The 14,509-nt window shown below is 45.5% G+C and overlaps 1 protein-coding gene across 1 annotated transcript in view; it reads right to left on the reverse strand.

Moving 5' to 3' along the window:
• Nucleotides 1-14,509, reverse strand: part of LOC137536987 (zinc finger protein 208-like) — a 71,659-nt gene that overhangs the window by 25,486 nt on the left and 31,664 nt on the right. The window contains exons 8-13 of the mRNA XM_068259150.1: nucleotides 5,094-5,112; nucleotides 3,959-4,078; nucleotides 3,279-3,413; nucleotides 3,071-3,194; nucleotides 2,854-2,951; nucleotides 2,375-2,741 (exon numbers count right to left, since the gene is read on the reverse strand). Coding sequence (XP_068115251.1) covers nucleotides 2,375-2,741; nucleotides 2,854-2,951; nucleotides 3,071-3,194; nucleotides 3,279-3,413; nucleotides 3,959-4,078; nucleotides 5,094-5,112 — 863 coding nt within the window. The remainder of the gene's footprint in view (nucleotides 1-2,374; nucleotides 2,742-2,853; nucleotides 2,952-3,070; nucleotides 3,195-3,278; nucleotides 3,414-3,958; nucleotides 4,079-5,093; nucleotides 5,113-14,509) is intronic.

Here is a 14,509-nt window from a genome sequence, read left to right on the forward strand (position 1 = left end):
GCTTGTTTCTGGTGTGTGATTCAGACACTGTTATAGCCAAATAGATCAGCAGGACAGCCAGGCAACTGATATTGTTCAAAAGGAGATAAATATGGCAGCCACCATATCACTCTGTTAGCTCCCAGTAAACTTCGCAACCATCCTCCCTCTGCCTCTTCCAATACACTTCCCCCCGGCTCCTGGGCCTGTAACCACACCCGCTGTTTAGCCTGTCCTTTCATTACCAACACCGTCAGCTTCAGTTCTCACACCACAGGTACTCAATACCAAATAAAAAAACATATCTCATGCCATTCCAAATGTATCATCTATCTCATTTCCTGTTCTTGCCGTCTCCAGTATATCGGCAAAACCACACAAGAAGCCCGTAGTAGGATAGGACAACACAAAAGGAATATCCACAAACACTTCCCTTTGCACAGTGTCTCACGTCACTTTCACCACACACACACGACGGCACCCGTGACACCTTCACCATCACTCTCATTGATCAGATCAACGACAGTGCCCCGGCGGCCTCTGTTACCCTAAAAAAACTGGAAATGTATTGGATACAGACCCTCAGGACTTTGGTTCCGGAGGGTCTTAATGAAGTATTAGAAAAAATACATTAAGCACTTTACCTAATCAGTTCAGTCTTTTAATAGTCCTCTCTTTTATCCTTCTAATAATGTATATGACACACTTCCGCCTGGAAGTACTCTCACATTCCTCATACTAATCCATGCTACTTAATGAACTCAGGTGTCCTCTGGCATTACAGAAGCGCCGAGCTCGCTGATATAATACAGATGGCAAGTCTGCCTTCTCCTTATACCCTTGTTTACTTGCTGCCAAAAACACCCCCACCTGTTTTTTAGCCATTCCAACACCCTCCCTCCGTCCTCCTCCTCTAGACCATGTCAACCCTTTCTCCCAATTTCACCCACTATTCACTGTTGTTCTGCATGATGTCCGCAACAACCGGCAGCAAACTCAGCCAATTTTTACTTTGAGTATTTGCATATTTGTTTGTATTTATCATTGGTCTTACTCTGTTCAGCACAATGCACCTTTAACATTTCCCCTACCCATTCTAAAGCTGTCAAGCATACCTTTGAGACTACTATCAGTTCGAAACTAATATTTATAACCCGCGCACAACTTGTCACTAAAATGTAATGCAAAATGTAAATTTACGTATTCATATCAGCACTTTGATGATTTTATGCCTCTGGTTGTCTGTTTGTGTATTTTCTGCAGCTGTGACTCCTACTGTATTTTGCCTGAGGAAGCGGGATGTATGGCCCGTGAAACGCGTTGCATTGTTTTTTGGAGTTCCGAATAAATTGTTGACTGTCTGAATCGCAGTCCTTGCCTGTATCTGTTTGGAGGGGGTAAGACCACCGCTGCCTCCTCTTTTTAACCAGTTGGTTTTTTAAGTTCATTTAATTACCTTTTATTCTCTTGGCGCCTCTGTATCTTGTACACTACATTGAGACCACCCTGGGTGGAGGGTTGTTACCGAATTTTCCTGTCTACAGAGAGCGACTTTTTATTCCTGAGTGGGGTCAGGATTGTTTTCCCCACCTGCCTATACAGTGGTTGCCTATTGGTAACCCTGGTTTGTAAGTATAATTTTAACTTCTCATTTACTTTGTTGTCCCCAAGACGAATTAAACTATTGGGGCTCTTGGTGTCCCTCTGCTTTACCATATCACTCTCACTTCAGTTCCCCTTTAACTAGCTGTAACAGTGATCATTCAAAAACGGCATTCATTGGCTCAGGGAACACATATTCCCTTGCACTAATAAATGCTACCTTGAGAGCTGCAGAGAACTCATGCACATGCAATTGCCAAAAATCACTAAGCGCTTACTGATTGTAATGAAGAAAAAGCACATAACGATTGGGATTTTTTGACAATATTCATGTGACACAACCATAAGTGGGGAAGGATCACTGTTATGCAACCAGGGATCGCACTAAGATGGCAGAACTATGACATAAAGGGATCACCGCTGTAACTAAATTAGCAGATATGTAACACTTTATTAGGTATTACTAGCAAACGGCCACTGCTGAAGTCTCAGAGGAAAAGAGGGCAGCCCAGTGTGAGAGAATAAAGAGACCTTTCTCTTCCTTAGGGTGTCAGTACTGCTATTATTAGCAAGTTGTCACCAAATACTATCATGAATGATAGTTAATGATAGTTAATCATGACTGATAGTTATAGATGGCAAAAGTCTAATATGAGCACATAGCATAACTCCATATAATAGCCAGTCTATGAGCAGTGACAGTCATAACCGTTATTATAATAATAATAATAAATAATAATAATAACCGCAATATAGATACAAATTTAATCTATATTTACTGCTGATTACTCACCTGTTCTGCCCTCTGTAACATTGTCCTCCTCTTTAATTGTCCTCATCATGTCACCCTCCTCCAGAGACTGTTGATCACTCCTCACATATGTTTCTTCGTCTTCCTCTTTACTTGTCCTCATTATGTCACCCTCCTCCAGAGACCGCTGATCACTCCTCACATATGTTTCTTTTTCTTCCTCTTTACTTGTCCCCATCATGTCACCCTCCTCCTTGGACTGCTGATCACTCCTCACAAATGTCTCCTCTTCTTCCTCTTTACTTGTCCCCATCATGTCACTCCCCTCCATAGACTGCTGATCACCCATCACATATGTCTCCTCTTCTTCCTCTTTAACCACAGCAATTCCATTTATAAGTTCTCCACCCTGAGTGCACAAAGTGAGAGATAATGTAAAATGTGAACACAGATAACAGCATATGCAGAAGGAAACAATGCCACACAGTTTGGGGTCTCTGGGGACCCTCAGTCCCACCTACCTGATAATGGTGGAGGGTGGTGTGATCTTCTTTTGGACAATCCTTGAAATAAAGTGGACCTGTAAATCTCTCTGGTGGGTTACTGTTACTGGATACATCTGTAGGGAACAAACACTGACTGATTACATTATTTCTATGTGATTATCAAATGATGGGGGAACTAGGTGGACCCTCCATACTGCTCTCTTCTTTACAAGACATGAAAGTCTCCTCTTACCCGGTGATGTGAGGGGATGCTGATTCTCAATCATGGTGTCCTTGTAGAGGTCCTTGTGTGCTTCTAAATACTGCCACTCCTCCACGGAGAAATAGACAGCTACATCCTGACACCTTATAGAAACCTGACACAACAATGATATAGTCACCACCCGGACACACCCCTTCCTGTCACTGGATAAAGTCCCATAATTCCCAGCACTGCTCACCTCTCTTATCAGCAGCTCCATCATCTTCCTGGTGACTTCCAGAATCATCTGCGCATTGTGTCTCTCAGATATCAGGGTGTGAGGTTGGGGTACAGTAATGGTCACATGATCACCAGACTTCACTAGAGGAAAACTCTGTATAGAAAGATCAGCAGTAATGTCACATGACCTCCCAGAATCCTCCTCATCTAAGTGCAGGGTCAAGACAGGGTTCCCCAGCACTAGAGGCGGAGATTTGAAATCCCCCTCCTGCCAATTTTTCCCCCACAATATCGGTATCCAAATGCACCCCCAGTGCAGCCCCACCCCCTCTCATACCTCAACATGCAGAGCCTGTAGTCTTGCCTACTCACCTCACCACACCAGGAACTCAACTTTTCCAGGCTCACAGCATCTCCTCTTCTCCCTCTGGTGATCAAAATAATGAGACGCCACTACAGGGAATATGCTGCTAGGCTGTGACATGGCTGAGTTCCTGGTGCAGTGAGGAGCAGCACTACAATCTCAGCTCATGACTCTGCATTGGCCAGGCACTCCAAAGGGGGGAATTTGAGTGGACACAGGTGCATCCTTAGGGCTGTGTGCTCAGAGGCTAATACATTCCCTGCCTCTGTCTTGGCCCAGACCTGGCTGTGCGTCTTATAGCTAGAGATAAGAATTACATCATGTGACCTCCTCACCTCTCCAGTCAGCAGACAGATGATCTCAAGGGTCAAGTTGAATATCCTCTCCATCATGTGACTCTGGTTCTCATCCATCCTCAGTGATGTGGTCTTGTGCTCTCTACAGGATGCTGCTGCCTTCTTAGATAGATAGATAACAAAGGGAGGATGATCTAGGCTGTACAGTTGTCAGTGGTGAAACTATGAATACAGGCCCCCTTTCCTACCAGCACTACCCTTTGCAGTCACTTGTGGGTGGTAGAGCCATGCAGAGTTTTACAGGAAAGCATAATAAGTTGGTGTATAGCTACCTGTGCACTATACTCCCAGCATGCCACAGTCCTGCCTTCCCTCTGCCTCCTCTCCAGTTGGCCTTCTCTCCTCACATCCACCTCCCACTGTTACCATTCCTGTGATGTTACAGCAGTGCTGGTAGTGGTATATGGATGAGGATATGAGGAAGGAAGAGGCGGAGAGGCTGATGGGAGCAGAGGACTGGAGCACACTGAGACAGCTAGCTATAAACCAATATAAATCCTTCTTCCTACTACTCTGCATGGAGGTGGGGGAAGGGAGCAATACATGCTTATACTGGGAGAGAAATGGCATTAGTGAGGGACATTGGCAATGCTGGGGGACACAGGGCGGACATGGCTATACTGTGAAATAAATGGCATTACTGGGGTGGGGACATTACATACTTGGGGATAACAGCAACGCTGGGGGGCATAGCTATACTGGAAGAGAAATTACATTACGGGGTGGGGACATTACATACTGGAGGATAATAGCAATGCTGGGGAACGCAGGGAGGAAATGGGTATACTTGATGGACATATTGTCGGCTCTGTGATGTGATAGAACTGATGGTGTCCACATACCTCTCAACTTTTAGAGAACAGAAAGAGGAAAGAGAGACGCTTAAGCTATGCCCCTGTGAAGCCCCTAACCACACCACCAGTCACACATACCATAAACATTTCATAAGAAAAAAAAATGTTTTATAATTTAAACCAGACTGGTCCTTTGTATCCTGATTTATCATCTTTCATATTACCATGTGAAAATAAGAACTATATCAATCTAAAGACTGGGAATCAAGATTTGAGTCAATTAAACATTATTGTTCAGTAGACACATACAGCATATTTACACAGATCTGTACATCAGTCCTGGAAGAAGAACAAAGGAGTTAGAAAGATGGACAGAGGGATTGGGTTCCCAAAGAGGGGCTGCCCCTCCCAAAACAGGGAAACTTGGGAGCTTTGTGTCCACCCCAACCTCTGCAGTACTTACATGTCACTGTAGGTGTAGCAGGCCTATGTATCTCAACATCCCAACAGTATATAACAAGAATCACACAATTACCTCTTCCAATAAAACGTCTCCCCTCCACCATCTGCAGCTTCTATTTCTGGTGCGTTACATCATTTCCTCTCTTTGGTTTGTTTTTTTCCTGTCTGTGCGTTCCACCTGGAATATTTGACATCGCCATCTTGTGGTGAATAGGCTAACTGCAGCCTCAGTTTGTGGAATGACCTACGCTCAAGCATGAAAATAAAATGTTGAAAAACACTGTAATAGTAGAAATGAAATAGCCCCTTCTCAAAGAAAATATTTAAGAATGAGGTAAATAATTATAGCTATAGCCCCCCCCCCCCCCCCCCTTGTCTTTCTAACTAGGGCACACAGTAAGCAGGATGCACCATTACACCATTAGCTGTGATCCTTCACCATCACCCCATCTTTTGGCAATGGTGCAACCTGCTGCCAGCTGCCTGCCTGCCAGATCCAGTCCTATCCACTTCATGCGCACATGCAGTAGCAGTAGACTGCAACCCATGGCTGGCTGCTGTAAGTTTTATCCCTGCCTACTGGCCACTGCCTCTCACTCCCAGACACAAATGTAAAAAGTGACCTGCGCTGTCCTGGTACTGAGAAGGGTTACACGTGCTGCTCCTTCAACTGGGTGGCGCCAGTGATAATAAGTAGCAGATAGAAGAAACAAAGGAGCGCTCCTTGGTGCATTACCTTTTTAATCTTAAAAAACACGCAACATGGATACACTTACAATGTGTAGATGAAATGAGCGCTTGTCAGGCCTGCTGGCGGTTCTCTCCCTGCTCCTTTGTTTCTTCTATCCACTCCCAGACACACCAGCCCCCAACCCCTCCTCCCATTCATTGCAGACCAAGGTCTCCAGATCACTGCCCACCACAAGGCAGGTCTGAGCCTGAGGTCTATAGCCAGATACCCCACTGACTAGGCCTGAGCCAGGGTTGCCAACCGTCCGTCTGTGGACAGGCAGTCCATACAAATCACTTGAAATTAAGCATGTCCATACTGTCCGTATTTTTAAGGTCCCTGTCCATCAAAAAATAAATTTCACCATTCTCGGTGCATTGCTTAGAGAGCCAGCACAGCTCCCACTATAACCGAGTGGTTCAGTAAGCCTGAACGGTTACAGCAGGGATAGAAGTCTGCTGCCCAGCCTCCTCCTCCCGCCCTCCAATCAGAAGCCTTCTTTTCCAGCTGTCGACTCTCTCCAGCCAATAGAAGTGAGACAGACAGCCATGCGTGCCCTGCCCCCACAACCCCAGAGTCCTGCTCTCGGTCATGCGGAGGTAACTGTATTTATTAGCTGAAGTTCTCCAGGTATCACTGCTCTGCAATCCTTATCTCTGCTGCTCACAGCCTGTAAGCGTAAACTCCTGCATGTCACGAGGAAGCTGATCAGTGTGACAGGCAGCGGCACATCAGCTGGAGGAATCCTCCGTGCTCTGCACTGTTATCTGCTGAGCAGCATTCCTCAGAAACTTAGATGGGGTCACAGGAGGGATGGGAGCAGGGACCTTTCTATAGGCAGGGCATGGGGGGTTATTTGCATTGATAAGGAGGAAAGAGACAAGGTGATTTTACAGCTGATACCAGAGCTGAGCTTTATAAAGATAAAATCACTAGAATCCTGCTCTGAAAGGGAAATGTATGGTGTCACTTTATATAATGACTTGTTGTGAGCTGCTCTGATCAGGCAGGCAGCTTTACCGTCTTTGCTATAGAAGCTGGGGTCTACAGATTGTGACTGAGCTAGTATGAGGACAGTAAAGTGCTGCAGAAGAGCTATATAACTACATAATAATAATAATAATACAGCAGGCATTGCATTATAACTGTGGTAGGGATTAGATTGTGAGCTCCCCTGAGGACAGTGAGTGACCTATGTAAAATGCTGTGGCAGATCATATCAATACTAATAATGATGCCCAGAGCTTAGTGACACTCACAACTCTACTTAAAGTGAACCTAAACTGAATAGGATATGGATTTTTCCTTTTAAAATAACACCAGTTGCTTGACTCTCTCGCTGATCCTGTGTCTCGAATACTTTTAGCCACAGCCCCTTAACAAGCATGCAGATCAGGTGCTCTGACTGAAGTCAGACTGGATTAGCTGCGTGCTTGTCTAAGGTGTGATTCAGCTACTACTGCAGCCGAAGAGATCAGTACGACTGCCAAGCAGCTGGTGTTGTTTAAAAGGAAACCTCCATATCCCTTTCAGTTTAGGTGCACTTTAAAAGTGTTCTTTTGACTCCGCCCCCAACCCCGCCCCCTGTCTGTCCAAAATATTGGGTGTCCTGCTTTTTTAGGACTGTTGTCCTTCAAAAATTAGAAATTAGGTTGGCAACGCTGGCCTGAGCCCAGCACACCACCATGCCTGAGCTAGAGGCCTCCAGCCAGACCAACCCACCAGACCTGAGGCTTACTATCCACTAGGGCTGAGCTCAGAGGAGCTATCACTCTAATCCTACCATACTCCTAGCCTAATGTCCGGATAGTTGCTATCCGGATATCTTCCAGTAAACCTGTGCGGGGGGGGTCAATCTTACCTGCACGACGTCTTCTTCGTCCCACGGCGCCTTCCATGATGCGCTCCAAGTGGCGGTCACGTGATTACAAACACTTCCTCCTTCCGGGTTGAAGGAGGAAGTGTTTGTAATCACGTGACCGCCGATTGGAGCGCATCATGGGAGGCGCCGTGGGACGAAGAAGAAGACATCGTGCAGGTAAGATTGACCCCGCTCCCCCCCCCCCCCCCCCCCGCACAGGTTTACTGGGAGATATCCAGATTCCAGATAGCAACTATCCGGATGTCTCCCGGCTTCGGATTTGAGCAGCACTGGTATTTATATAGCACTGATGTCTTCTGCAGCACTTTACAGAGTACATAGTCATGTCACTGACTGTCCTCAGAGGAGCTCACAATCTAATCCTACCATACTCCTAGTCTAATGACCTACCATATTGTTATTATGTATTTATATAACACTGACATCTTCAGCAGCACTTTACATAGTCATGTCACTGACTGTCCTCAGAGGAGCGCACAATCTAATCCTACCATAGTATAATGTACAACCTTTTTATTATTATTATGTATTTATACTTCACTGACATCTTCTGCAGCACTTTAGGGATTACCCTAGTAATGTCACCGAGAGTTCTCAGAGGAGCTCACACGCTAATCCTACCATATTCTATTGGTAGGCCACTTTCTATTGTGTGGCCATGCACCCTTTTTTGCCGCAGGTTTATCCTTAGAGGGCGCATTAATAGTCTTTGTCCCCGGGCACTGAAAGCTCTAGCTACGCCTCTGAGTGGGGTCAGGTTTGTTCTCCTCACCTGTGTACTGTGTGGCCGCTGCTGTGGTATGCTTTAATGATCATAATTGTTCACATCTACCCCCTCCTGTGGTCAGTTAAGATACTACACTATATTGGCTCTCAGTCTCCTCCCATATTCCCCTTTTTATGTGTAGTCTTTTCCTGAGGGCTTTATGAATCAAGCGTCTCTAGGAAATGTATAAAAATCGGATCGGGGCTGGGGGGGGGGGGGGGTGTTAGGTGTCTGGTGCTGTTCGAGGATGGCTTTGTGCTAGAGGAGCTCCACTTCGGCCCTGATCAGAGACGAGTCTCCAGCTATGCCGAGCAGCAACCCCAAGACCCAAAGGGGCCCAGACACTCAACTCCCCAAGCAAATATCGGAGATCTTTTGGATCCAAATGACAGGGCAGACAGGCCGCGCTGGATTTAATATGGGGCCTGCCTCTCCTTCCTCAGCTGAGTACTCATCCATGGAGGTGGCTGCTTCAATCCCACAGAAAGAAAAAGGAGTCCTGGACCAGCTAAAGAAGATGCCCACCACCGCAATCATGAGGGACACAGCAGCAGACATAAAAGAGACCCTGTCTGCTGCCTTAGCGGATCTCAGAGAGGATATCACACGGATTAATAACAGACTTGCAGTGGTGGAGCAAGATGGAAACTACACAAGGCAACAGGTAAGTGAATTACAGACTCACTCTGCCTACCAGGACTCCTTACTTGAATTTCAACATAAATTGGAAGATTTAGATAACAGAGGATGGAGAAATAATAGAAGAATAAGGGGGCTCCCAGAATCAGTGACAACTCATCTAATCTGACCTCCTATTACTGCTATCTTCAATCAGTTGCTTGATAGGCCAAAAGATGCACAGAACTATAAACTTCAAAAAGCACATACTTACGTGAGGAGATGGACAGCTCTGGATCCTCCAGAGACCCCTAATGCTGCCCTTGGTCCTCTGCTGCTGGCCGGGATCCTCGTGCACATCAGGCCCCGCTTCTCTTGTGGCAGGATTGCAGCCATGCTGCCCCAGTGTGAGCATGAAGGGCTCCAGCTTACTGTACTCATGCAGGCATAATAGAGTCGCTCTCATGCTAGAAGATGGGCTCAATCAGATTTCTTTGGGGGTCTGTGAGTGGAAACTGTGGCCTGGGGATGCCATGGGAAGCCTCTATAGGATGCAGCAGCCTCCCTCTTCTTAGGTAAGTATTTCCTTTTTGACCTGAACTTTGGCTCAGATACTTTAAAGAATAGCTGAGTGATACGTGACATGATGAGATAGACGTGTATGTACAGTGCCAAGCACACTAATATCCATGCTGTGTTGCTTTTTTTCTTTCTTCGCCTAAAAGGGTTAAACATCAGGTGACAGTTTTCGTCTGAGTCAGGACTGGGTCAGACTACAGTGTAACCCTCACTGATTAGGAATTACAACCATAAAACATTTTCCAGGCAGAAAATGGCTTTTGAGAGCAGGAAAGAGATAAAAAAGGTCAATGGTTCATAGAGTTTAGCTCTGGGATACTTCAATGAATGTGTCTTTGAGAAGAAACAATGAAACTGTAAAAACGTAAAAAGTAAATTTAAATATAAAAGAAAACTGGGATATCTAAAAAAAAAAGTAATTTCTAGGAGAAGGAGGATAGATGCAATAGTTTATTTCATAAGTTTGTTTCCACCTCGGTTGTCCTTTAAAGACAACCTGAAGTTATAGGAAGGTGAAAAGGTGATTGTTATAAAGATCCTACTTGCCTTGATGTCAGGGCCGATTCCCACGTGTATATAGAATAGCTGGGAAAGGAGTCTTGTGTGACTCATTGAACAGAAACATATATCCTCATATGAATAGTCCACCACACTCAAATAATCACATGTATTTCGAGAGGAAGATAGGAATCACCAGAAACCAAAATAAAAATATTAGTGTCCAACTTTATTACATCAAAAATTGCAAAAATACTCCAGTAAAAAGCTTCTATATCAAAAAATAAATCCTTCCAAAAGGGATCATACAGTATAATCTGGACAGTTTTTGAACAAGTAATACATTGTACACTTTGCATAATAGTTCAGGCAACAACACCAGTCTGTTTCAGGTCAATATCGACCCTTCTTCAGGCCTTTGCAAAACAAAGAATCTAAAAACAAACAAATGCACTAATTAATATATATAAAGAATTACAGTATGTGCTAAAAAAAATACCCAAATCCTTGGGGAGAAGGGGGTTAATAACTAATAGGACATATACAGTATTTTTTAATGTACAGTATGTGAATGTATTTTTACTTTTTGTCCACTAGATGTCCCCCCACTTTATCCTTTGTATGGTAAACAGTACCCAGATGAGTATGTGTGTTTTTATTTTTGATGCCTAACCCTTAACCCCCCCCCCCCTCTACTGATGCCTAACCCTTAACCCCCCCTCCCCCCCTTCTACTGATCCCTAACCCTCCCTCTACCAATGCCTAACCCTCAACCCTCCCTCTACTGATACCTAAACCTTACCCCTCCCTCTACTGATACCTAAACCTTTCCCCTCCCTCTACCGATGCCTAACCCTTAACCCTCCCTCAACTGATGTCCAATCACCTGGTAGTGCCTAACCCTTAACCTTTCCCCCTGAAGCAAAGCTGTAATTAGTGCCAATGATTGGATATTTATAAAATAACATCAGGGCTATTTGCTATGAAAATTGTGACTATACATAGCGGGCACGTATAGTCGTTAACTTTCATAGCAGGTAGCCACGGCACCTTTTTATTATTGCCGCTAATCGCAGCTATTATTTTTGCCGCCTATGGCGGTGCCATTGTTACCGGCTTCGCCCATTCACTCCTCTGCACACCTCATTCACCACCCTCTAGTGATGTAAGCACAAAACAAAGGGAATGTGATAGGATCAAACACTGTGGAAAGCTTTGCCATTCCTGGGTTGTAAATTGGTTATAAAGAAACCAAAAACGGACAGCAGGGCCAAGTTGGAGAGGATCAGACAACACACACAGCTCTGAAAAAGATGGGTAGCCGAGAACTTAATTGTTAAGTAAGGTAAGATAAGGTATATTGTAATGCCATACAAAAGATAACACCACTGTTTGGCGTTCACAATGATTTACTAAACATTATCAGAGGCCACAAGGGGGAGCCATGGCCTCAGATACCACATTCTTGGATAAAGTGAAACTGAGCAAACTCACAGAAACACTAAGGCCTGGAACCCACTGCAAACCGCAAACGCTAAACGCAACCGCTAGCGTTTTGTCTGAGCGGTTTGCAAGCGGATTCATGCGCGTTTTTGGTCGTGTTTTGCAACATTGTATTTTTTTCCCCAGCGGGTGCCTAGCGTTTTGCGTTTTGCGTTTTTATCCTGATTGGTCCTGTGAATTATTTTTCATTTTGTTACAGTGTGCTGAACCGCAAAACGCTAGCAAAACCGCTCAGTTTAGGTTTTGCTGAGCGTTTCTGCTAGCGTTTCAATACTTTGCATTGAAGCGCTAACGCTCCCAAAATGCTGCATGTCCTGCGTTTGCGTTTCTGAGAAACGCAAACGCTCCTGTGGAAGTTGCCCCATCCATTAACATTAGCCCAGCGTTTTGGCAAACTGCTAGCGTATCGCAGTGCTGCCAAAACGCTGCCAAAAGCGCTCCTGTGGGTTCCAGCCCTAAGAGCTTTTTAAAAGCTCTTGCTAATACAATGCTATAGGGGATTTTTACAAAATCACACCGCTCACATAGGATAACATTAACAAGAGCTTTTAAAATCCCAAAGTGCTTAGTAAAAGCTCTTGTAGTGTGAAGGAGCCCTAAGGTACACTTAATGCACCAGGATAAAGGAAAAGAGGCACCCAGGGAGAATAAAATGTACTAAAACCAGATTTAAGAAAAAAAAATGGGGTGGCTTACCTCAATGATGACGAATTCATATAGAATTAATTTTTTTTGTGAGAGGCATCTTGAATGCGGCTTCCGGCATTTAGTGGCACTTTATTTGGCCTGAGGAAGTCTGTGAGTAGAGATGGCTCGAACCTCAGATTTTAGGTTCGCGAACTTCGCAAACCGCAATAGACTTCAATGGGGAGGCGAACTTTGAAAACTACAAACATTTATGCTATCCACAAAAGTGATGGAAAAGATGTTTCAAGGGGTCTAACACCTGGAGGGGGGCATGGATGAATGGGATAGACCAGGGCTGGGACAAAGTTCTCCAGCACTAGAGGCAGAGGTTCCAAAGGGTGCCCCCCCAAACTGTGCCAACCCCAGTATAGGTAGCAAACTTGCCCCCAGTACAATAGCCAGATATGCCACCATAAAGTATTAGGCAGCCTCCTCCCCAGTATAATAATTAGATGCATCTCCCTCCCCCGTGTATTAGCCAGGTGTCTCCCTAATCCCCCCTCCCTTCCCAGCAGTAGCCAGAGATGTACCTCCGTCCCTCTCCCCCAGCATTATAGTAACCAGATGTGCCCCTCTCCCCCAGTTTAGTAGCCAGATGTGCTCCCCCTCCCCAGTATAGAAGCCGGATGTGCTCTTTCTACCCAGTATAAGAAGCCAGATATGCCCCCTCCCTCCTTAGTAGTTGCCAGATGTGCCTCCTCTCTCCCCCTCTCAGAATAAGAAGCCAGATGTGCCTCCTTTCTTCCCCTTCCCCAGGTTTAGGAGCCAGAAGAGCCCCCACGTGCCCCCTTCCCAGGATACAGTACCCAGATGAGCCCCCTTCTCAGAATAAGGTAGCCAGCCCCCCTCTCAGCATAAAGTATCCAGATGAACCCCCGTTATTCCCCTCTCCCCAGGATAAAGTAACAGATGAGCCCCCTCTTCTCTCCCTCCGTCCCCAGGATAAGGTAGCCAGCCCCCTATATCCCCCCCCCCCCCCCCAGGATAATGTAGCCCTCTTTCCCCCTTCCCAGCATAAGGTAGCCAGATGAGCCCCCTCTACCCCCCCTCCAAAAGATAATGTAGCCAACCCCTCTATCCTATCACTACCAGGTTGCAATCAGGGCTGGGACAAGGTTCTCCTGCACTAGAAGCAGAGGTTCCAAAGTGCACCACCCCCAAACTGTGCCCACCCGAGTATAGGTGGAAAACTTGCCCCCAGTACAATAGCCAGATATGCCGCCATAAAGTATTAGGCAGTTCCCAAGCCAGTATAATAATCAGATGTAACCCTTCTTAGTGTGTTAGCCAGGTGTCTCCCTAATCCCCTGTACCTAGAAGATAGCCAGCCCCCCTCCCAGCATAAAGTATTAGGCAGTCCCCTCCCCAGTATAATAATCAGATGTAACCCTCCTCAGTGTATTAGCTAGGTGTGCTCCCTAATCCCCTGTACCTTGAAGATAGCCAGCCTCCCCTCCTCCCAGCATAAAGTAGCCAGATGAACCCCCTCTATCCCCCTCTCCCCAGGATAAAACAGATGAGCTCCCTCTTCTCTCCCTCCATCCCCAGGATAAGATGGCCTCTAATACTTTTAGCCATCCACAGGATAAGGTAGCCTCTAATACTTTTAGAGGTTGTCTAAAACCCAATCTACACGATACGATTCTTTGTGCGAATCGATTACGATTCTATTTGCGATCCGATTAAATCCAACATGTCCGATCGGGATTCGATTCAATTTGATTTGCCATTGCAAAATAATGGCAAATCGAAATGAATCGAATCGAATCCCAATCGGACATGTCGGATTTAATCGGATCGTAAATAGAATCGTATCGTGTACATGGGGCTTTAGCCATAGACCCTGAACAAGCATGCAGCAGATCAGGGGTTTCTGACATAATTGTCAGATTGGACAAGATAAGCTGTATTGTAATGTTCTAGCAGCGCTCAATAACAGTTCATCAGAAAAATGCTGGCTTAGTACCACTTCAAGAAACAGTGTGTAGGACCTTAATATGGCAGTGTGTTA

Source organism: Hyperolius riggenbachi, chromosome 10 (assembly GCF_040937935.1).
Source record: "Hyperolius riggenbachi isolate aHypRig1 chromosome 10, aHypRig1.pri, whole genome shotgun sequence".
NCBI lineage: Eukaryota > Metazoa > Chordata > Amphibia > Anura > Hyperoliidae > Hyperolius > Hyperolius riggenbachi.